The sequence below is a fragment of the Epargyreus clarus genome, unplaced genomic scaffold (assembly GCF_041222505.1).
Source record: "Epargyreus clarus isolate Ecla_fem2 unplaced genomic scaffold, WU_Ecla_fem_2.2 ptg000001l, whole genome shotgun sequence".
NCBI classification, from domain to species: Eukaryota; Metazoa; Arthropoda; class Insecta; order Lepidoptera; family Hesperiidae; genus Epargyreus; species Epargyreus clarus.
The window spans coordinates 355509-379451 of record NW_027332209.1 but is presented as its reverse complement, the minus strand read 5'-3'; the positions used below and the strand labels follow the sequence as shown (position 1 = coordinate 379451).

Below are 23943 nucleotides of genomic sequence, written 5' to 3'. Positions count from 1 at the left end.
AGTAGATAGATTAATATTAGTATTCTGTTTTAGATATACTTACCTACAATATGTACTACATATAGGTACTACATATATTATAAACGGTAGGTATATAAAAGTAAATGATTTTGATACAACACTATGTATATAGCATAGCTTAGGATTAGGTGCTTAGGTCATAGGTGCTACGCTATACATCCATAAGCAGTTAAAACTAAAATTCATATTTACCATTTTGTCTATTTGGATATTTGCTTGACCGAAGATCAAATCCTGAAGTTTCATTATTAGACAGATATGGAGAAAGCTCCGCCACGTGGGTTAATTCTAAATGTTAAGGAGATTTCAATCAATAAATAATTGCCAAAGTTATCAAGAATTTGAAACGTGGTCGGGCCAGTTCAATTTGACCGGGGATGTACCACCGCCACATCATTTTCTAGTTTGAAGAACGGTGCAGATGCCTACTGCGTATAAAGCGACTATCTTAGTCCTAATTCGTCATCACGTAAAACTTATTCTCTACGGCGCTTGTCACAGATGTTCATGAGCGGCGGTGACCCCTTACCCTAAAACGACCCGCTAGTTCAGGCAGCGGTCACTCTTAACATCAAGTGAACTGCTAGTTCATTTGCTATTCCAATCTTATAAAAAAGGATGTCACGAATGTAATTCCAACCGGACGTGCCGACACCGCGCTAACCCCATTAGTAAGCATCGGAGAGACGGGTATTAAGCGCTTACATCGGCTAACGAGCTTGAAATTCAATGGTAATCGATATAAATTATGTCAAGAGCAATTATAGGAGAAAGGCTAATCATTCTTTGATGCCTTTTCTCGCTTCTAAACATTTATTTCCGTTAGGTCATAATGTCTCTATTTAGCCCATATATGTATAATTACGGTACGGGATGAGACTCTCTTTGTATCTACCGGCTTATGGTGTGATGGAGTTAATTCAATTGCCGCTTTCCAGTCGTTTTTATATTCTAGAAGTAATAAATGAGCGTGTTGTCCACCGGATAGTAAGTCGTAAGTGTCCTTTATGGACGTAAGTATAGGATTCCAGATAGGATTGGAGTCGAGATACTTACCTCCTTATGTTGTAGTGTTCACGTATTGAAATAAAACTCAGAATATTTACGTATATAATCTGGTACGGGATAGATCCCAAAATGTGAATGATAGATATATTTTATTTTATTTATTTAGTTATATTTTTATATCTACATCATTATTTTACCTATTTACAATATTTCCAAAATAAAACAGATATTAAAAAGTCACTTTATTTATATCACAACATTCACAGCTACTTATATAACAATATCAAGTGAAATCATTGCTTCGATGATGGTAATTCAAGGCATCCGAGGAGTATTGCTCGCCTCTGTACCGGTGTGGTGCCGGATGTGGCTGGGGGCTCGGTCCGGCCTGAAGATTGGACCCTGGTTGGTGGGACAGCAACCAACGTAGCACTCTGTTCAAAGCTTGTGGGTCTTCGCAGTGGATCTTGTAGCAATGTTTGCGGACATATCCTGGTGGCTTTGTTTGGGATCTGTGGAAGATTTGATCGAATTGTTACCCAATTAACAACTGTGCACTGTTAGGCAGATTGATACGTGTGCGAAGAGGAACGGATATTCTTTAGCATATCATATTTTAATCATAAACATAATAAAACTTTTGATTACTTTTAACGACCTTTTCGAAACCGTAAAATTAATTAATGAAACCCTATAATACGATTTGGAAGTAAAACCTAAATTTGTGAATTTAAATCAAAGATAAATTTTAGGAAATCCATAAATTTTGCGTTAATAAGAATTAAAATAATAAGAAGGTAGTACAATTTCCCTAATTAAAAAATATGCAATAAACTCGTAAATCACGAGGATTTTAACTACAACAATAGTTAATATTCTGGTTAAATCCAGTGTAAAATATATTTACCGAATATAATTTTGGTCAGAATGTATTTCGCACAAGAGCCGCCTCTTGCAGCGCTCGCTGATGGGCGGCACGGCGGCGTAGCCTCCGCCCAAGCGCCGCGAGAAGCGGTTGACGCTGCGGTGGAAAAGACATTAACGCGATAACACACAGTCGATATATTGTAGAGTTTTACGGTGCTTGTATATTTGTTACACAAGGAAATGTACATTATAGTTAAGCGGTGGGTTTCAGAGCTGTTTTACCAAATACTTATATATTATTTTAAAAAAAATGGGCTAAAAATACAATGCGTGAAAAATAGTAATTTGCGAAATTAAGTAGGTACTTATTTTTCTAGAAGGAGTAAAAAAAAGCCACAGCGTTTTTTCTACTGCATACGCTATACTAAAAAGTATACTTAGTACCTATGAGAGTGAGAGTTAGGTAACTTCTACAAACAATTGTGTAAAAAATATATTTTCGATGCCTTAGAAAATCATGCGCAGTACATTTTTGCTGTTTGAAACCCAGTGACATACAATGAATAGTGCAATTATACTCTTGCCAAACAAAAAATATCTTCGTAAAATATTTTGAATCACACTTGTTGTGCAAACAGGCGGAACACGGATATTTCTCCTATCTCCGTAGATCTATTGGTATTTCGCAGAAATTACTTAATTTATTTCGCGGGAAAGACAAATAGACTTCGTGCTAAAGTCAGAATCCGGTTTCTATCGGCTGTCATCACCTGCTCTCCGCAGTTATTGATGAAACTGTATGTACGTGCCAAAGTTATAAGGTATGTGTCCTACACTAGGTGTATAAGCGAACTCGAACCGCCCGGCCAGCGACCTTTGGAAGGACGGCGATATGTGTAGTCGCATAACGTCGTGCACACCAGACGGTACAAAAAGATATATTGTATCATAAATGTGTGACTGCCACCCGTCAGTCGACACGAGTCAGCCCTACTCCGGTAGCGGTGAGAGACGTAAGTGTCGTAATCACAAGAACCACATCCAATTGTAGCAGACGAGCATGCAGTCCACCTGATGGTAAGTGGGTACTGCCGCCCATGGACATCTGTAATCAACCCCAGATAGGATTAGATATTCCTACCTGAGGTCGGCCACAGATGCGCCGCTACCCCTGAGGACTAAGCTGGAACGCCTCGGAAAAATCTGTCTCCCTTACCACACCCTTCAAACCGGAACGCAGCAGTGCATAACACTGCTGTTATTAGGTAGAAATAGGTGTGGCGGTGGTGCCGCCGGAGTCGAACCACAAAGGGTTCTACCACCTTCAAAGAAGTCTTCATTGAAGTCTCATTCATGATTGATTCTTCATTTTCTACAGATTACAATACTTGAGTGATCGCGCATAAAAACATCCATTAATAAACTATTGTCACATCTCCATAAACAGGTGATGAAAGCGAGTTCGCTTATCGTTAATCGCTTCATATATCGCAAGTGGTTATCTGTTTGTCCGCTTTCTCGCTTGTGCAATACGCGGACGTGCGTCCTTCCGGCGCGTGCGCATTTCTTCATTTATGTTCACACGATCGTGGAAAAGCTATTTTATTGATACACGGGTATTAGTTATAATGTTATGCACTAATGCACGACACGTTGTAGCTTATTAATCTAATTCTTCAATTATAGGATGTAAAAAGTGAAAATTAGTGTTGGAATATAGCAAAAACTCAAGCCTCTTATAATGTATAATATTCAAGTAGGTTATATATGATAAAGCTGGCAGCTGAAAAACATATATTTTACTTCTTCTGATTTGTCATTCTGTCAATGATTCGATATAATAAAAAGTATCTTTTTGGAGTGAGTATTTCCCAACAATTAGGAAGGCATTTTTTAGGGTTCCGTACCCACGAAGTAAAAACGGAAGCCTATTACTAAACGTCTGCTGTTTGTCCGTCTGTAAAAGGGCTCTATCTCTCTTCCACTCCTCTACCCCTGAGGACTGTTTTGGAATGCCTCGGAAAACTAAGTCCTTTTTACTGCACCCTTCAAACCACAACACAGCAACGCGTAACACTGCTATTATTAGGCAAAAATACGTGTGGCGGTGGTGCCGCCGGAGTCGAACCAAAGAGGGTTCTGCCACCTTAATATTGTTGCCAAAGTCTTCAACCAAACATATACGTGTCATTTGTCACCGTCAAGGCGTGTGGTGGTTAATTACAAATGAACGCGTTGCATGCGCTTCATGCGGATATCATTGTGGGTGTTGGCACGCAACTGTGCGTCACGGTATTCATGTTTCTGATAGTGTTAGGACGCGTTTACTTATCCACTTGAAACGGAATTTTGGAGGATTTTTCTACTATTTCTGTGTATATTTTCGGTGCAAATTTAACTATTTCTGTCTGAATATCTCGTTTTACTATTTTTATTTTTAATGAAATTCTCTACCATTCGTGGTGGTGGAGGAGTTTGAAATAAGACCCCAAACAAACCAACATGATGGATACTTATAGATAGAGTCTATTAGGTAGAAACTAATTTTACACTAAAACTAGTTTAATGTTTTTTAATGCAACCATGACTTTTAACTGCATTTATATTTTAACAAAATATGAGAAACATGAAAGGAATAAGGGCGACTGTATATTAATAATATTTTCTTATACTTTTATAAACAATTATTGTTCTTCCACTAATTTGCAAGAATAGTGGCTTGAACTGCTCCAGGCCTTTCCCAGCAGTGGGAAGAAACCCGTGTACAGTATACATGCGTCTTAACAAATCTAGAGATTGCATAAAGCATGCGTGCCAGTAACTTAACCGAACTTTACTATCTTGACGCTAATACCTAACACGAAATGAAACAGGAAAATTAAATCAGATATGAGTTTGGCTTTTACCGGGAAGTATACCGTATACTAAGACTAGTGGCAAGTGATATGGTGGCATTACTGTTGCTCTTAAGCCGAGGTTCCAGTTCGATTTCCGGTAGAAGCTGATTATTGACCGGCTTTCAAAGAAGGATGTTGTCAACTTGACGCATATATTTATTTATATTACAAGACATAACTCAAACGAAAAGGCTTAGAAAACAAAAATACAACAAACACGACTAAATCTTTCGAATGATTACATTTAGATTTATCGCTTACAAAAACAATTGACCAAAGGACTATGTGATCAAATAGGTAATCATCTAGCTAGCTAATAATGTAGATTTTATCACTTCACTTGTAATTCGTATTACTTACTGTGGGTCATTGCTTGTACTCTGTAAAGTGATGACACTCGGCGTGAGAGCTGATATGATGAGCCCCACGGGCAGGAATGCGGTCACCAGGTTTAGGAGGTTCTTCCATGGATTTGAGCTGGAATATATTTCTACATTATTTATGGCGGTCGGTGGTACATTGTCATCATCACATCATGTGAATCATCAACGTCATTAACCCATTGTTGTCGCACCGAGGCATGAGTCTCCTCTCAGAGTAAGATCGAGTTTAAGAGCCTGACTGGGGAGCTAAGTTTCAACTACACTATCACTGCTATGTATAATCATCATACTTACATTATTTCTTATACTCTTACTCCCGAGTTTATGACTTTCATGGAGTAATGAGTATGATTAATTTGGCGATCAGTGAAAGGACCCGAATTTGCGTGCAGAGAGAACGGCAATTACGGCCACTTTCGACCTCTGTTTTGTTTGTACTTCTTGTTAGCTTTGAACACACTTTCATATTTAAGACGCTTATATTATTAAATTATGTTGCAATTGCGTTTATTAAAAATAGATCATCTGTCTTATACGTATCGGAGAAATGCCCGCGACGTGATAATGTTACAATGTAACGTTTGTTTTCCTTAACGAAATGTTTGAAGTGATAGGATTAGGAGCGCTGTAACAGCATTTTCAATGAATAAAATAAAAAAAAAATATAGGGGAAAAAATCAATTTTATGCTTATAACTTCTTTAATTTTTAATTTAGAGCAAAAATGTATATAAACATATTTGTAGGCAAAACAATTTGCTATAAATTATGGCTTCGCAATTTTTTTTAAGACGCATAGTTTCCGAGATATCTCAAAAAAGTTTTTCAAGATGGCAGCTGCGGAACAAGGATGGCGACCCCACAAACTTGAAGTTAAACTTCTATTGACCCCCCACACATGTCCCAAAAATAAAATTGCGTCCTCTAAAAATGCAAAGCTCATGTAACATTTCAATGGACTATATTGTACATTTGTTATTTGATAAGACATATTAAGATAACAAAGAGAGATAACAGGTTGATTCATTATACCAGATGGCATTTTGGTACAAAATTTTTATCGTATAATACCAATAGTTAATGATAACAGATGTACCTACTATAAAAACAGTATTAAAGTTAAAGTTTTTTTCTGTTATAATTTAATGCTGATTTTCAATGTCAAGTGCTAAAAATGTCGATCTATAATAGGCAAAACCTTGGAAATATCTTATATATACAATTCTCGTGTCACAATGTTAGTAACCGTACTCCTCCGAAACGGCTTTACCGATTTTCACCAAATTTTATATGCATATTCAGTAGGTCTTAAAATCGGCTACTTTCTATTTTTCATACCCCTGAGTGATAAGGGTTGTTCACCCATAACATGTTTTTATTTATACGGCAACACAACGTTTGCCGGGTCAGCTAGTAATTAATAATCAAATGATGAAACCACGGAATTTTGCAACTTCATATTAATATGTTATTAATAATATTTTCTTACCGTTTCTTGACAGGATTTTCCTTTTCTTTCCCATCTTCATGAAAACTAAGTCCAAAATCTTCATCATCTCCATTCGAACCGGGTTTCGTTTTAAACGGATCCGAGTGTTTGTAGAGGCCTCCTGCTGGAATCTTCTTAGGGGATTCCACGGTTGGGTTGGAATCCAATGTTTGCTGCCAATACTTTGTTTGTGGGAAATAAGTACTTTCATACCTATACGGTGTATCAATTTGATCCCGGTACGTGTCTTTTGGGCTTTTGTAATTCAGCATGTAAAGGTCTTTTGAGCTGGAAAATTGAATAATTCACATAAAAATAATTGCTTGATTACACCTCAAATGTACCTAACTGATCTTATGTTTTATGTGTAGATTGTACCCATTACTAGATTACAATTATCACAACTTATTGTTAATCAATCAATTTGATTATTCTTTTTCTATCAGTTACCACAACAGTTAACAAGTAGTGTCCACTTCATAAGAGTGATTACTACCTATATGTCTTGGTGTCTGTATTCAAGCCGAAATAGGATTCGATTCATATCTGAAGTCAGTTATAACCGCGTTTCTATTTCTGACGATTAAAATAAAACGTCTATTAGTATAATTAATATCAATTTACATATAATACAAACATGTGCGACGGGTTCCGCCCCTTTTACACACTTTACGCACGTAAAAGTGTCATATTCCTGATGTTTTGAGGACAAAACGTAGTTCAAAATTGCTTGTTATTTTCGAAAATACTAAATATTCTCTAATCTTAAATTTATTAAGTATTTAAAGATAGCTTCTTTAATAAAAAAGAGCAACTGACAAAAAACATACAAATAAAAAAGTCGTAAATAACAATTCACTCACATGTTTCAAGTTTGATAGATTTATTTTATGTAATGTCAAAAGTAACGACCCTTATTTTATTTAAATACGTACGTAAATAAATATACCTAACAAAATCCAATGTGGGTTTCTTGTCGGGCAGTATGTAAGGCTCAGGCTCGGCTGTAGAAAACCTCAGCAACTTCAAGTTCTCGTCATCAAAAAAGCTGCCTAAATGTGGGCTTGGTTTGAATTCCTTCTCTTCGGTCTTACTTTTTGGTTTATCAATTGATAGTTCTTCTGTATAGTCTGTGCTCTTTGAGTCCTCATGTTTAATGCCTTTTGGTTCCGTAACGACTACTTCTGAGTCCTTTGGTTGTATATAGGTCGAATCTATTTTCCATGTTGTGATATTATTCTTTGGTGCGGGAATTTCAAGTTTATCACTTTTGTTTGGTACGGGAATTTTAAGTTTATCACTTTCCTTATCATCTTGCTCTTTTTCAATTATAGCTTTATACTTGTCAGGGTGTGTGTCTGTCTGGTTCTTTGTGTCTTTGTTACTATGGATAGTCTTATTCGTAACTGGATAAAGTGTCGTTATATTGTACTTTGGAGTAGTTTCTTCGCTGTCTTCGTATACTTCATGACATGCAGCGGTGGAGATCAGGAACAGAAACCATGGCATACGCTAAAATAATTCATAATAATTCATTATTATTAGTTTCACAAGGATGTAAGTGTTGGTAGTGATTTACTTATAGTAATATAAAGTGTTTTAATTAAAATGGTTATGATCCATAAAAAAGAATGTCTCCTCCCCTCGTTATGACTTCCTTCATACCAGACCACTGTAATGTTTCATACCACTGCTATAAGGCAGAATGGGCGTTGCAATGGTGTCTTTGTAATTAATGATGAACATTATTAACATTTTTCTTAGTTGTCCATAAAATAATGGCCTGCACTTAACAGAAGACTAGTGATTTCTCTCCAATATCAGCAAAATAACAATGTACATGTAAATTTGAATTGACGTTTCAAGTTGACATTTTAATTAAATAAGTACCTAATAAAAAGGTTGAAAATACAAGTTCATGGTATATTTTATGTAACGGCAATAAAATCCCAGAGCTTTCTTACCACAAACATCAAAAGATGGTATCAGTCCCAGCTGGGAAAGGTCCGGTGAAATTACCAGAGGGTGTGAAAGGTCACCGCGCCATGAAAACCGCACTGGCTCTTGTATTCTGTACCTGCATTTATCCTTATCGATTGCTTTTATCGAATAACCTTTTCAAGTTTATATGAGCAATAAGTTGTATAGAGCTTTAAAAGCCTGGGAGGACGTTGTGATTAATCTTATATATGTAATGCTCGTTTTAATAATGCATTTTTTTAAAAGATTGAAGAACAACTGAGCATGCAGTCCACCTGATGTAAGTCGACATTGCCGCTTATGGATATCAGTAACTAACTCCATGTAGAACAGAAGTTCTGCGTGAAGCAGGTCACGTAAGTCACCCGGCATCCATACTTCGGAAAACTGCTGCTGTTAGAAGTACATGTGACGGTGGTAACCCCCGGTAGAACTATCCTAGTTATGCTAAGAATCAAGAATACAATGCATGCATGCAACGTATTTTGTATACAAATCTACTAAGTGTTAATAAAGTAAGTAAAAACACTTTTTTGAAAATGTTACTTTTATACTTAACGCGTATTAAATACAGCCGACATGAAAATTTTTAAGCGTTGTGGCGGGGTAAGGTCTCCGCTCGCTTCTGTGGTACCATGCCCTATTACTATAAGGCTCTACGTTTCTGTGGTTTTATGTTGTACGTGGCGTTAGAACTTTGTTATCGAGGTAGCAATTACTGTGACTAGCTTCAAGTAGGAAATATGTATTTAGGATTGATTGCACGAATGTAATGGCGGCAGTGACCACATATTACAAAATGTTTGAAGGTGGTAGAACCCTTTGTGACTCGACTCTGGCGGCATTACCGCTACACCTATTTCTGCCTAATAACAGTAGTGTCAAGCGCTGCTGTGTTCTGGTTTGAAGGCTGTGGTAAAGTAGACACACTTTTCCAGGGCTTTCCAGCTTTATCCTCAAGGGTAACAGCGCATCTGTGGACCACCTCAGATAGGAATATCTTATCCTATCTGGGGTTGATTACCTATATCCATGGGCGGCAGTACTGACTTACCATCAGGTGGACTGCATGCACGTTTGCTGCTCCTATGTTATATTTATAAAAAAGATGTACTACATTGAGCAGTTTTCTACTGCAATGCCACTAAATATTCGGCTGTTGTTTAGCATAACATTATGTAAACAAAATCTAGCCAAATGAAACTTGCTTGTGTTTGTTAAACTTATCTTATATCTACATAATATTACAAGTTTGTTAACAAGTGTACAAAGATGAATGAGTTAATAGACACTAAAAGTGAAAAAATGCTTTACGAATTTGAACGAGTGTTACGAAATAAGACGCGCTTCACATTCGTTTCTGTCTGAAGTAGGGATGCGATTTTTTAAAAATATCGATATTTATATCGAAGGCTTCAAAATACCGATGATCGATAATTTAGAAATATTTACCTTTCCCTACTACTTACGGAAAAAATTCAAAGACTTAATTATTACGACTATCAATTTTGACAAACTTTTATTTTCGTCGACCTATTACTAGGTATATCAAATATAACTAAATAAAGTATGTAAAATTTTCGATATCGCTATTTAAATTTTATCGATATGATTATATTAAATCAGTGATAGTCTCTTTATCGATATAAATACAGATATTTAGGATTCGATATTATCGAAATTGAGACATATCGCTGCACTCGTCAGAAATAAGGTAACGTGGAGAGAATTCCAAGGCACTGCTTTATTTGTTTTAACATTCCAATAGGTGTAGGAATAAATGTAATGTTAAACGACATACGACGTGGAAGAATTTGTCGATAACACGTTTTTATGTTAGAAAGTGTTGGGTTGAGAGAGTGTAAGAGAATTAATTATTTAAAGAATTTATTTAAATAGCGCGTGCACCATTTTACATCATTACCAGTTATTATTTTTCATTTTAAACACCACAGGTAATCACCAATTAACAAATTTACAATGGTTTGCTTGCATTTCTTAAATATTTAGGTGTCTTTTAATAATATTTTATAACCATTCCGAAAATACATTCGACTCTGGTGAAACCAAACTTTTTTGTCTCTACTCAAAAGGCTACAAAAAATCAAAATATGTTATCTTTGATCAACATTTGTAAACGTCAAGTTACTAACATAACATGTAAAACGCATTAAGGTTTCTTGTTAGATAGATTCTATTAGTGGGCTTCGTTCCCAGCAGTGGGACACTGTCGTGGCGAGCGCATGTCGGCGCGAGGTCGGTCAGTGACTTACCGATTTGGGTGAAAGTGAGCCCCTCTCTGTTATGTAACGCGAACGCTGTTTATCATTTATTTATTACAACCGGCTGCAGGTATTTTGTAGGTTATTCGGACTTGACGGCTAAAGACATGTCCTGTTTAATTGGATGTGTTGGTCGGAAGTGCAAGACGGTTGTGGAACGACATTTATTAATCCGTTTAGATTCTTATTTGGATTGAATAATTTTATTTCTCATAAAAAACATTGGTCACTTAAAATGAGAAAATTAAAAGTACTTAAACAATACAAAGTTATCCAGGACACGAAGGTTTAAGTAATTGAAATATGTTAATATGTAATTTTGGGATAATGGTTTTAGATTTCGTGCTTGTCTCCTAAAAAGAGTTATATTCTCGTTAGCATACATAATACACAAGCACATCGATATACTACTAATCACAAGCAACATTTAAATAGTTTTTTAAGCGTGCTTATTACAGAATAGAAGTAATCCTAGTTGATATGATTCGACTCAGATCACTGAAGTTGTGTGTTTAGTTTATTACATTGCACTAGCAACTTATATCTGAAAATTCTTTTGAAAGTCCTCGTAAAGTAAAGGAAGTATCGTGTACGAAAATAAAACTTCATAAGAGCTCTCAATAATTTTCTTTAAATTTGTGACTTACACTAAGCCATCAGACAAGACGATGGCTTTAAATCTTCTTAGAGAACCGTGTCGAAAAATAAGACAGTAATGGGTTGCTAACGATTCATTATATTAATTATTCGTAAGAGCTTACCAAGACAAAGTAATTATTCTTTCTCTCGTACACGCTTCGCTAATATAGTCTTTTTTTAACCGACTGAAGAGAGTAATGTTTTTCGAGCTTATGTACTTATGTCTTATACTTTGGCCGCTCTACATATCAAACAGCTTGACAGATTTTCACGTATGAGGTGTCGTTGTATTCGTCTAATTGTCGTAGTAATCATAGAGTTGTAACTACTCATGTTTTTATTTTTAAATTATTTGCTACTTTTATAATATCGAAATAAGAAATGGGTATGAAGTCCATCTAATAGTAAGTGGCTACTACCCATGAACGTCTTTAATCAACCCCTAATAAGATTAGATTCTTACCTGAACTCGGTCACAAATGCGCTATTGCCCCTGAGGAGTGAGCTGGAATACCTTGAATATGTATCCCCCTTGCTACACCATTCAAATCAGAACACGGCAGTTATACTGCTGTTATTAGACAAAAGACTCTACGTAGAGAGAGCGGAATAAACTGAGTTAAGTGCATTTAAATTCACACAGAAATATTAAATGTCACGGGTCATTGGTAGAGTCGGCGGAGAGAATGCAATTTTATGCATGTTAGGTGGTTTCTCATTGAAATATTAATATTCATTTAGTTTTATGAAGTGTCGGGAAATAGATGAATAATTTTTTTACAAATATTGTTCAATTTAGAGTTGTTTCTCTACCCCTGAATATTTAATGTATATTATGTTAATGTTCTCGGAATAATAATTACTATATGTTTTTGTTAGACGGGTTTTTTGTTAGACTTTCTTTTAGTATTACGTTATTTTCGCTACAATCTCTAGGCTCTCACAAATCAAAATGGGAAAAATATTATCCCACTGGTGGGCATCGGATGGATAATATTATCCCACCAACGGATTTCACACGTTTGAGGTAAGTATAAATATGAGAACTATTAAATAACCCTGTAGGTTTTCATTGTTGTCCTTCATCTTCAATTAATGATTATTTCAATTAATGAAAAAATAGAGCTTGGGATTTGAAAACGGGACGCCTGAATGGCTGAAATTCATTCTGGCTAGATTTATCACCTTTGTAATATATATGTTGGAGTGGTTACCCTAGGCCCCGGGAGGCTGTGCTGCAGCAGGTGGAGAAAGCGCACGAGCCGTGGGAATGTTGAGTCATGCGCGTTACGCAACCGCGGACTATTCCTGTCCATCGATGCGATATCGTTACGATAATTAATTTACATCGATTTACTTTATTGTTTAAAATTATTACTTACAAATAACTATAATATGTAGTATGTAGTTTCAATGTAAAATCACTAAATCTTTAATGTTAAGTTAGTTATTACCTAGTATTGTATTCTTTTTTATTTATCCAAGTATTTATTATGCACTAAAACAGAATTATTGCCAGCAAATGATAATATATTAACCATTCGTTCTAAAAAAACTAATAATCTAACTTTTGCAAATTATTACACTTATTATTACTTAATAGGTAATTATATATTTCAAAATGTCAGTATAAAGTCAGTATAAATAAATCGATAAAACTGTTTGCTGTAATTGTCAGCAAAAAAAATAACTATGAATAATTAAGAAAGCCATCTTAAAAACAATAAAATGCACCGATTAATTAACTCTATTAAACAGAGTCATAAAATCTAAGTTACCTACATAGATCTCTAAATGTCAAGGGTGATATACAAAATAAAAGTAATAAAAATTAAAATAACGTTTTCTTATTAAATCTAAATCGTTACGAGCGATGTAGTCACGATGTAAGATCGATTTCGGTCAAGAATAACGACGCTACATCGATGGTTTAAAATTAAGAGATGGATAGATTCTAGTTATAGATTCGTCGATATTGTAATGATGCTGTAATTTATAATGTGGTGTCGTTATGAAGCCGATTTTTAGTTACTTGTCATATTGGAGGCGACTTTTTCGCCTGTCGTCTGCCGCCTGCCTATATTGCTGTTAAAGTATTAAGAAAATTACTGACGTTTTATTTTCAAAATGTGTTTGGGAAATCTTTATTTCAAAAACAACGACATTTTATTTCGACAAACTTTATTTTCCCGGTGTGTTTATGTACGAATTAGGCGGCAATGAAAATCAAATTTAAATTCAACAATTAGATGTCTGCCTCGCCGGCTTCGAACCCTGGTACTTGCGCATTGTTTTAGATATTTTAGAAGTCAAAAGTAGTATCTTATTTATGTACTCTTTGTGTACTGGATCTTTGATTTTTGTGAGAAATATTACGAAAATATTCAACAATTAACTGTTATGTTACTTAACATTTTATTTTAAAAATATATTTATTACTTATTTAGTATTTTTAATGCTTAGGTACTCTCAAATAATTCTTAGAAGTCTAGCTCGCAAGATAAATCAAAACGAAGGCTCTGAACGTGACCTGTATTACGTAGGCGTAGAACCTCGACGCCATTTTCCAAAAGGTCGCTGACATTCGTTTGATACGCTCGATAACTTCACTTTTCCCTTTGCTTAAGATCTCGTTACTTTAGATAGGGATGAGAAAGACGAATGTTTTGTTAATGTTGTATATTGGTTAAGAGTAACAATGTAGTCAGACTATTTATTTCAAATGCGGCTGCATTATTTTTTTAACTATTTATTATCTACTTTGAAACCTGGATATGAAGCTGTGGTGTATTTTAGGGATATTAAAAATGAGGCGTCAGAACTTAGTCCTCAATTGCTGGGACTCATCAGAACATACATAGGTCTCCAATTCTATTTTCTCTTGGGAAAAATAAGAGGTGAATGTTTGAAATTCCTCTCTCTTCAAATACGATAAATTATTAAGTTCTTATTGTTTCTTACTACTGTAAATTACACTACAGAAGTAAGTTATAGAGAAATAGTGAAGTGACGTAGAACTTTTGTAGAACAAATATTCAGAAGTAGATTAATTAACTAATGTTGTCGTAATACTTTATTTTTTGTCTAGGGATCATTATAATAATAAACGACAATCTCTTAAATATTTTATGGTTTAACTTATTCTCGCTTTTATATCGCAGTAGAACCATAGCTTGGTCGTTACGTCGTCAAAAGAATTCGGAATATGTCCGGTCATAGAGCACTTCAAAAGTTTTTACGTTGGTTTTTTGTTCCGATACTTGTTATCCGAGTTACGTCTATTCGTTATTACACTTTTTATATTGATCGCTTCTTTAATTAAATTACACAGGATTTTTTGTGGCACACACTTTCATTTAAGGTATTTGAAAAGGTTTGTAACATCATAAATGTGCGTAGATAGAAGATAGCATTTAATTTAATTAGAATTTCGACGAAATATTTAATTTTATACAAACTTCCACTCTTTGGTTTATTTAATTCTTTATGTAAGTTTTTTCAATTGTAAAAACACGAGTTCATTGCCCGCTTCCTACAGCCAGCGATAGATTGTGACTTTCCAAATCTTATACAAATTGCATTCAAAATTATTTAAATACAAGCAATTTTAATTAACGTGTACTGTTTTAAGTGACACATCGATTCAATCAAAAATAAAATTACTTAAAATTGTTAGTATTCTCAATTTAAATTAGGAATATGAGTATATTATGGAAGCTAATAATAAGAAAGTTACTTACCATCATTTAGCGTGCTCGGTGGTTCCCCAAAGACAATGTGTGGTGTGGGTTCGGACCCATACTTATAATATCTCGACACTTCTGGTCGGAACGTGGTCTATTGTCTAAGCTAAGCAGATGCACACGAGGGATGAGCTAAGATTATCGATAAAATCTCAGGATTGCGGAATACCTAGTGCTATACATTTCTATTGAAATATTAATTCACCTTTAAATATTTTATACTCAAATTAATCTAATCTTAAATAAATAATTCATTTACTTTAGTGTAAGTTATTCTTGTAGACTTAACTTTTAAAAATTCTTATGAAATAAGCATTTGCTTATTTGTTTTATTGCTTAATACTACTTAATATAACCTAAAGGTTCTCATTTCATATTTTTAGGCTAACAAAGCGTTAATACTTACGTTAAATTTTATCATGCAGTTCAGCGTGTACCATAAGGGCAGGAAATTTAGAAATGACTGGATATTCCAATGGTTTTATCATGTGTAAATAAAATAAGTGTATGAAACTTATATGTATGCTAATCATTTTTTATAGCTTCAAACTAGAATTCCCTGTGTTTTAGGACATGAAGGTATGATAGAAACATGGACACACACAAAGATGAACACCAAAATCTAAAACAAGTATTACATACATCAAACTATACATTTAGATGTGTATGAAAGGGGATTGTGTGTCTCTCTATTTCATACCGCTATGACCACTACGTCATACGAACTATCGACAACAACTATATGGTCCACGCCTACCTGCGACAATTTTCCGGCGTGTGCGCGGCATTGTCGCGCGCCACCGCGACTCATGTCATAATTGTTCCCGCTGTACGTAACTTACGACTCTAATTACTTTTTCTTTTTAATATACATTGAGTAGGAAGTATTTATAATAGTATTACTTATTCATTTTTTGAACTGAAATCAGTGGCACGGGATTGAGCCACTCGGGGCGCAAGTTGCGATTGCTTCCGTGCATAGACAGATTTTTTTTTCTATAAAAAAATATGTCATCTATGATTCATTGAAAATTTAATAGGGGAAGGTGGAGGGTTAAAAATTTCTAAAATTCACATTATGTATTACTGAATGTCTTGACAAAGAGGATAGTAAAGGTTTTTACAAAGAAAAGACTGAAGAATATTTTATTTTAAATTTATTTATCCTTCCAACAATTTCGTACACAAGGAGTATCTTTATTAGAACAAAGGTTTATCACTAGAGACAAAATTCTGTACACGAGCCCGCTATTTTCAAGATACACTTAGTGTTTCTGTTTTCAGGCCATATTCTTCTTTCTATGTAAATATTACAAATAGTTTCTATTAGAAGAAACTTTTAAAAAATGAAAATTTTACTACACCATAAGATTCAGATCTTGACTAATTTGAGTAAAATGTTAAACCAGCAGGCTCTTGGGGATGTCTCTTGGCCTCATCAACTGCTCCGCAGACTCTATTTCTTCCTCTCGTATCATCTGTTCTCTTCTGCTGTTTACTATTGCTGTGCAGTAGTATAGTATCACTGGAATAAGAAAAAACAATTGAATAAAGTTACACGTTCTCATTTCTCACTGATGATTGTGGAAAACTTAATCCTAACTTAATCCTTAATTTGCAAATTGTTTTAAAATTGTATTTATGCAATGGAAAGAGTAACTACATAATCCACCGATTCTACTTGAAGCTGGTAAACCTCCTTGCGAAAGTGCTATAAACCTAACGCTTCAAAAATAGATGGCAATGGTTACAGAATTTTGGTGTGGATTTTAGATGTCGCTGTGCATTATAAAAATTAGCTTAAATCATTTTTTCAAACGCGCCAAAAGACTAAAAATCTAAAACAAACCTGCGTATACAAAGTAGATGGATGACATGGTGCTTATTTCCACCGAGGTTTCAATGTCCTCGTGGTACTGTAGAGCGAGCAGTAGCACGCCTAGTAAGGACAGCAGGACCAGGCCTGCGCAGGACATCCACGAGGCCACCAGCCACGGCCAGAGGTAGCTAGGTTTACGCTGGAATTGAAGAAAGTATCAAGGAAATTTAATTAAGTTAATTTTGTTCGAAAACGTAGGTACCTAAACTCATTTATTTTTAGTTGTAAGGGAGATAAACAAGGCTTACCAATTATGATAGCAACGCACCTGTAAGCGATCTTAGGTAGGACTCTAATCCTATCTTTTTTTATTTGTTTTAGTTAATATAGTATTTGGTTTGATTGTCTGTAATATTCTAGTCTGTGTTGCTGATATGTATTTTTTGTTTGTTTTTCATTTACCGTGAATATATCATTGTTCTATTTTACCTATCTAGGGTTAATTAGATATCCATGGACGACAACATCGCTGCTTCCGACGCGACGGCAATATCTAATTATATTCTATACCATAAAATAGAAAGTCATACCCCAAAAGCGCCATAAACCAGAAGACAGCAAAAGCCCGCTTGACACACGGCAGCTGATGCTATTAGAAGATAGAAGGACTGTTTGGTCTGTGGTATCGACGGCAAGTACAGTGCTGCAGCTCCGTACACCGCCGCTGTCCATAAAGAACTGACCTGGAAAAATTTATAAACTACCATTAAAATCATCGAAGGTGTGAGAACCCTTTGTGATTCGAATCCGGAGGTACCACTGCCACACCTTAGCCTGTCTAATAATATGAGTGTTAATGTTATGTGCTGCTGCGTTGGAGGAGACGTATATATCCGAGGCGTACCATCTGAGTCCTCAGGGGTAGCGATGCACCTGTGCCCGATGTTAGTTAAGACTCTAATGTTGTCTGGGTTTGAATACAGATGTCCGTGAACGACAGTAGCCAGTTACCATCAAGTGGATTGCAGGCTCATTTCTTACTCCAACATTATAAACAAATTCATCAATTCGTTACTGTCCCACAGTTGGGCACGAGGTCTCCTCAGAGGGTAAGAAGAGACAAATTTGTAAATTGTAGACTATAGTCATGGACATAGAATTTTAATAATATTATGAAGAATTTGATCTTTTAATGGAATTTACTAAAAAAGGAAAGGTTACTTTTGCATTTTTTGTATTGTATTGTAGTGCTAAATATGGATGAACATTATTTTCTTTTTCAAAAAGCGCCATGCACATTATTTATTGCTTCAATGGAAGATATTGCTATATTTCGCAATAAGGCGTTTTGATATATATTTCACTGATTTCGTTATTAGTAAAACTATTTATTACCAGACGTTTATACTTTATGTGGCTTGAGTTAAAGTGATATTATATTGAGCTGTGTGCTTTTTGAGAACTCTTAGTTCGATCTAAAACTTAACACTGTTTAATAAATATATTTTTACTTACCAAACTCATAATAGCAATTAATTTTGTCCCTCTTTCCAAAGTTACACAGCAACAACACTTCTCCATTGTAAAACACATTTTTAACAAATTCTAACTCGAGCCTTATTTCAGATTATTTTCTGAATTAAATTATAAATAATACGTACTACTATTTATTGTTCATTGAATAAATATAAATGTACTTTATGATATTAATATAAAAATATTCGATTTCATTTATTTATCGCGAAAATTCTCACATTTAAAAGTAAACGAGTGTTGTAATCGCCTGACCAGTATTAATTGAAGTTTTATCGAGAAATCAAACTGTTATCTCACTCCGTTAGATAAATACTTCTACAGTTGAAAACAGATAAAGGGATTGTTTAAACGTAATCCTTTTACTCATTGTTTGGGAATTTACTTTAAATGGTAAACGCGCAATGGTTACATACATTACGGTATTATCAACACCGCGCATATTTCTGCATTGTAAAATCAATGTGAAGCACTGCTGTGTTCGGATTTGAAGGCTGTGGTATGGGAGAGACGGTATTAAAATGAGATGAGAGGTGTTTCAACATATTTTCAGGGGTAGGAACTCACCTACAATTGATCTAAGGAAAGACTTCTGCCCGGTGAATTTTAAATTTTGTTGTTTTGCGTTTTACACCACAGTTACATTATAGTCTCGATTATGAAAAAGACTAGGGAAATCCACCTACCCTGATACCTATGCGAATATTATAAAATTGCATTATAAGGTTGCATTAAAAATAATATAAACATATTGCATTTATGCCGAGAATGATAAAAAAAACCGGGAATCCTATATGACGCCAAAAAGACAGATCAATAATTAGGTGTACTAATTATGTAAAGCGATATATATCGCCAAAATAACAAATTTAATCGTTAACTTAGACAAATAGATAACTTTCATTGAACGCTCCTATTATAGTCATAACATAATTGTTAGTAATTAAAACGGTATTTTATCAGTAAATAAATTAAAGATACTCTGTATTAATCAGATTCGGTAGCCTATCTAGATAGGCTTATATAACTAGTTTAAAAAATGTAATCTGAAATGGCAAAATTTCTATTAGCCACATGTTCATTTTATATAGTGTATGAGCGAGAAACATATACATAAGACACCGTTAATAATTACATTCTTTATTAAGACGAGTTATAATGCAATGTATTGATTTCTGGAAAATGTTGTCATCGATATAATAGTTATCAAGTTAATAATATGTTCAGTGTTTTAGTAGAAATTGATTAATCTCTTCTTCGAAAAATTTATTCATATACACTTACATCTTGTTACTTAATGTGACTATCTATAACCTAACGTAGGTATAGTCCGCGTTAAACTGCTAGTCCGCTCTGAATATAGAAATGAATCGCGTCGCCATAGCAAATCGTATGACTGCATCTGCTCGCGACAACTTCAGACCGGACTAGCAGTTTGGCGCGGACTATACATATGGACCTACTACATATTATTACTATTAAATGGGCTTTTAAATAAAAACCAGTAAAATGAATCATTGTTATGAAAGTAATTTACGATACTAAATTTAAGAAAAATATCAGTCTCTATTACAAAAGATACTTTAAAACGCTCTTCATATTAATGAAAAAAAAAATCCAACTTTTACGTTTCATTTTACGCAAAGCCCAAAGAATTTATTACTTACTCGTAATTGATAATGCGCTCTATTAAATTATCTACATGATAATTATTACCTCACCTAATAAAACATTTATTGTATTAAAATTTACGATACCTGATTGTCTAAATGACATCAGACACACAGTATTTGATAAAAAAAAATCCTATATTTTTCCAGGTATTTGTAATTCCGTACTAATCTCACGTACACGTACTAAAATGTTATACGATTATTTACTACTATACATACAATCCTAAAATAGTAACGAGCTATGTCAAGTTTATTTCTAAATTGTAATATCAGCAGTAAGCGCTGCTGTGTTCTTGTTTGAAGATTGTGTTACGGTGTTTTGACTAATTTAGGTGTAGTAACACACCTCTATCTGACCTCAGTTACGACTTTAATCGTAATTGGCTTTATTTACAGGGTAATACTGAGATCCATAGGCGATATTTTCCCATTAGATGGACTTGCTTGTATGCAATTTACAAACCGGACCGGAAAACATATGCTCTTTGATCCTGTCGTTTTCATGTGACTGGATGTATAGCCCCGTTTTCTAATACCCTTCAATAATAAAATCTATTCTAATTCGAGTTCGCACGTGCCTTATCATTATCAGTAGCGAATCTATGAACCAGCGATATTTAATACTAAATAGTAGTGAATACTGTAGTGATAGCGCGCCGCCCGATCTAACACCACGTCACTACAATGTCACTTACGTTATTCTAAAAATAATTGTATGTTTTGAAGATCTGTGTTTAGTTAATATATTTTAGTGGTTTTTACAATAGGATAATAATGGGTGTGCCTATAGTGAAGTCTTGCTGCTACTGCGTCAGCTTACATACTGGTACATTGACTATTGGGTATATTTATACGGTAAGGATATAGCTATTGCCTATGTTTAAGCGACTTATTAAAGATTTTATAGAATTGTACACAATAGTTGTAATAGCTATAATGTGTTATTTTTATATGTAGAATCCAATATTGATTGATGTCTGCATGGGTATATCAAAAATATCTAGTAGGTATTCGAAAACATTGAATGTTTATGTCGCATTCTAGCAGGACGTTTCACGGTAGTTGTATTTATAATAATATATGTAACAGCTGACATTTAATTTCATTTTTATTTTTTCATAAAGTCCCACAGTTCAGTGCATTTATAGCAGGAAATAATTATTATGATGTGACTACAAAAATGTTATTTCTTTGGTTTTAAATGTCTTTGGACGGAAGAAATCGCTTATTTTTTTGATAAGATTAGATATATGTGGTATACTTGATATATAGGACGAGTGGTTTATTTTGAGATTATTTGGTCATTTGCAATACTGCACTAACTTTTGAAATAAAATTCATCTTCTGTTGGCTGCTAATCTATGGTTTGCTGGATAACTTTTTAAACTTATCGTTTTGTTTCATTTATGAACACAGCTACAGTGTGGGTCATGAAAGATCAAATACGCCAAATCTTATGTGTAAACAGATTAACTATAGGTATATTCAATGCAATTGTTGTATTCATGTACAGTGTACACGTACTCATAAGATTTTCAAGGCAATTTATAGTAATTGTATGAATAATAACATGGATGACATAGGGTAAAAAATAGGTCTTGATAAGTTTCTTATACTTACGAGTAAATACATATATAAGTACTTAAGTATATACTTTTAAATTGCTCGAAGATAATTCAATAGTTTAAGTTAAATATAAATAAAATTACAAATATAAACATTGAAATACTTAACGACAAAGATTAAAGTTTACATGGCTTCTTTTAGTAAATTAAGCGATTATTGTAAAACCTCATTTGATTATAAAAAAATTTCAAATCATTTTTACTTTCGCTACAGCTGACTGAAAATAGCTGGCGTCGAGAATATTTATGTTCTTGCGAGATGAGTGTAATGTTTGTTTGTGACGTCAGGACCTTGGACTCGGTGCCGAGTGTTCTGATAACGTTAGTCATATGGATCGCGATAACTGCCGCACACATTTTTATCGAGTAAGTTCTGCAAATAGGAAATTGCTCGGCAGTGAAAATATCGCCATTAGCAATAGTCACTAGAGATTTAATGTAGCATGTTCATTTGAGAGTAAGTGATCATTGCTACCTTGAAGCCTTGATTGGTTCTTGTGCCTCTAGATTACCAAAATCTTAAAATCATTACGTATAAAAGCAATATCGTTGTAATACGCCAGGAATATGAAGACTTCTATCCTTCTATCTTTTGGAAACCCAAGAATATCACATATAAAGGATATATTTGTCTGCAGGTATGGGCTCTTCTAGAGTTAACAGCATACTGTCTTCTGGTAACCCTCGCACCGCTCGGCAAAGATGGCGTCGTATCAACACATAAGTACGCTCTTTACATCACTGCTGCTGTGGTCAGCGGGATACAGCTGCTGAGTTCCATGCTGCTGATTGTTGCTGCCTATAAGGTATTATAGGGTAATTTGCATTGAATGGCAGAATGGCAGAAGAAAACGTATTTCACGTCCTACTGGCAATCAGTAACTGCTGGTAATAGACATCTGTGGTCAACTAAATATATCAAATATTAATAAAATCAAAATTATCAAATATTATTGGATTGTAAGTAGGTAGCTACTGTAAGTCATTCACACCAGAACACAGCAGTGCAGTAAATAGTACGCTTCGTCCTTGATGTAGAGTTATCTTAACTACCTAGAACGTCTAAACATGTGCGACAAAAAAGTAGTATAGAATTTCTTCTATAAGGTAGAAATAGGTGGAAGAGCCCACATCAAAGAGTCACGTTACCAAATTCGTCCTATTTCACCTATTCTTTCAGAAATTGGCCTCACTCACGCTGCCATGGACTATTGTAACGGGTATCCTAACTGCGATATTCTTCGTCATGTGCCTGACGGGCATCAGCCTCATCCTGCAAGACTCAGGAGAATTGTTGGAGGTCGAGGCTATTATCATATTCGTACATTTAGCTAGAGCATGTAAGTATAATACAAATTACTGTACTACTGTCTACTTATTCATTACTCACTCGACTACGAGTTGTTAGCACATTATGAACAATTCTCAAGTTAGTTTATTTTTATGTTATACAATTAAAAAATGAATCCTCCACGGTTACTCGTTGCAGGTATATCGGTGTACTGTATATTAGTGGTCCACAGTCGACACAAGCAGATTATGTATGAGGAAAACGAGGACAGCTTCCAGCGATCCGGCAAGTTGTATCAGGCTGTCAGCACTAGAGAAACATTTTATTAGTAAATTAGAAGAGAAAAACCTGATGATATGAACTAAATAGGAAGTAATGGTCATATCATCTGATGTTATTCTTGACTGCGATAAACCAAGTGAAAAAAATGGTGGACTGTATTAAATTAAGATAATAACATTTTATGGAGAAAACCGTAGTTATATAAGTATTACTTTGATGTTATTGTATATTAATAATCTCGTCTGTGTTATTATAAAATAGATATATGATAAGTAAGTTAATAAAACGATTTTTGAATTAATTAATTATTTCAAATTTCAAAAAAAAAAAATATTTAGTGTATTAAATTAATAAAGACGTGGTAAACTTTTCTACTAGGCAAAATGAAAACTTTTACAAAACGAATTAAATA

General features: G+C 34.5%; 2 protein-coding genes across 2 annotated transcripts; one reads left to right on the top strand and one right to left on the bottom strand.

The window, feature by feature from the left end:
- Positions 1 to 1247: 1247 nt before the first annotated feature.
- LOC140757786 (uncharacterized) lies at positions 1248 to 18904 on the bottom strand. Its single transcript, XM_073093659.1, has 9 exons — positions 18643 to 18904; positions 17718 to 17870; positions 17158 to 17326; positions 16715 to 16833; positions 7614 to 8176; positions 6665 to 6952; positions 5154 to 5270; positions 1937 to 2050; positions 1248 to 1541 (listed from the first exon to the last, which is right to left on the bottom strand). The coding sequence occupies exons 1-9, from the start codon at positions 18718 to 18720 to the stop codon at positions 1313 to 1315; spliced, it is 1830 nt and encodes a 609-aa protein (XP_072949760.1). The 5' UTR covers positions 18721 to 18904; the 3' UTR covers positions 1248 to 1312.
- A 2075-nt stretch (positions 18905 to 20979) lies between these two features.
- On the top strand, positions 20980 to 23622 carry LOC140742450 (uncharacterized). The gene is made up of 4 exons (XM_073073382.1): positions 20980 to 21188; positions 22597 to 22764; positions 23139 to 23298; positions 23448 to 23622. Exons 1-4 carry the CDS (start codon positions 21108 to 21110, stop codon positions 23576 to 23578), a joined length of 540 nt encoding a protein of 179 aa, XP_072929483.1. The 5' UTR covers positions 20980 to 21107; the 3' UTR covers positions 23579 to 23622.
- Positions 23623 to 23943: the final 321 nt, after the last annotated feature.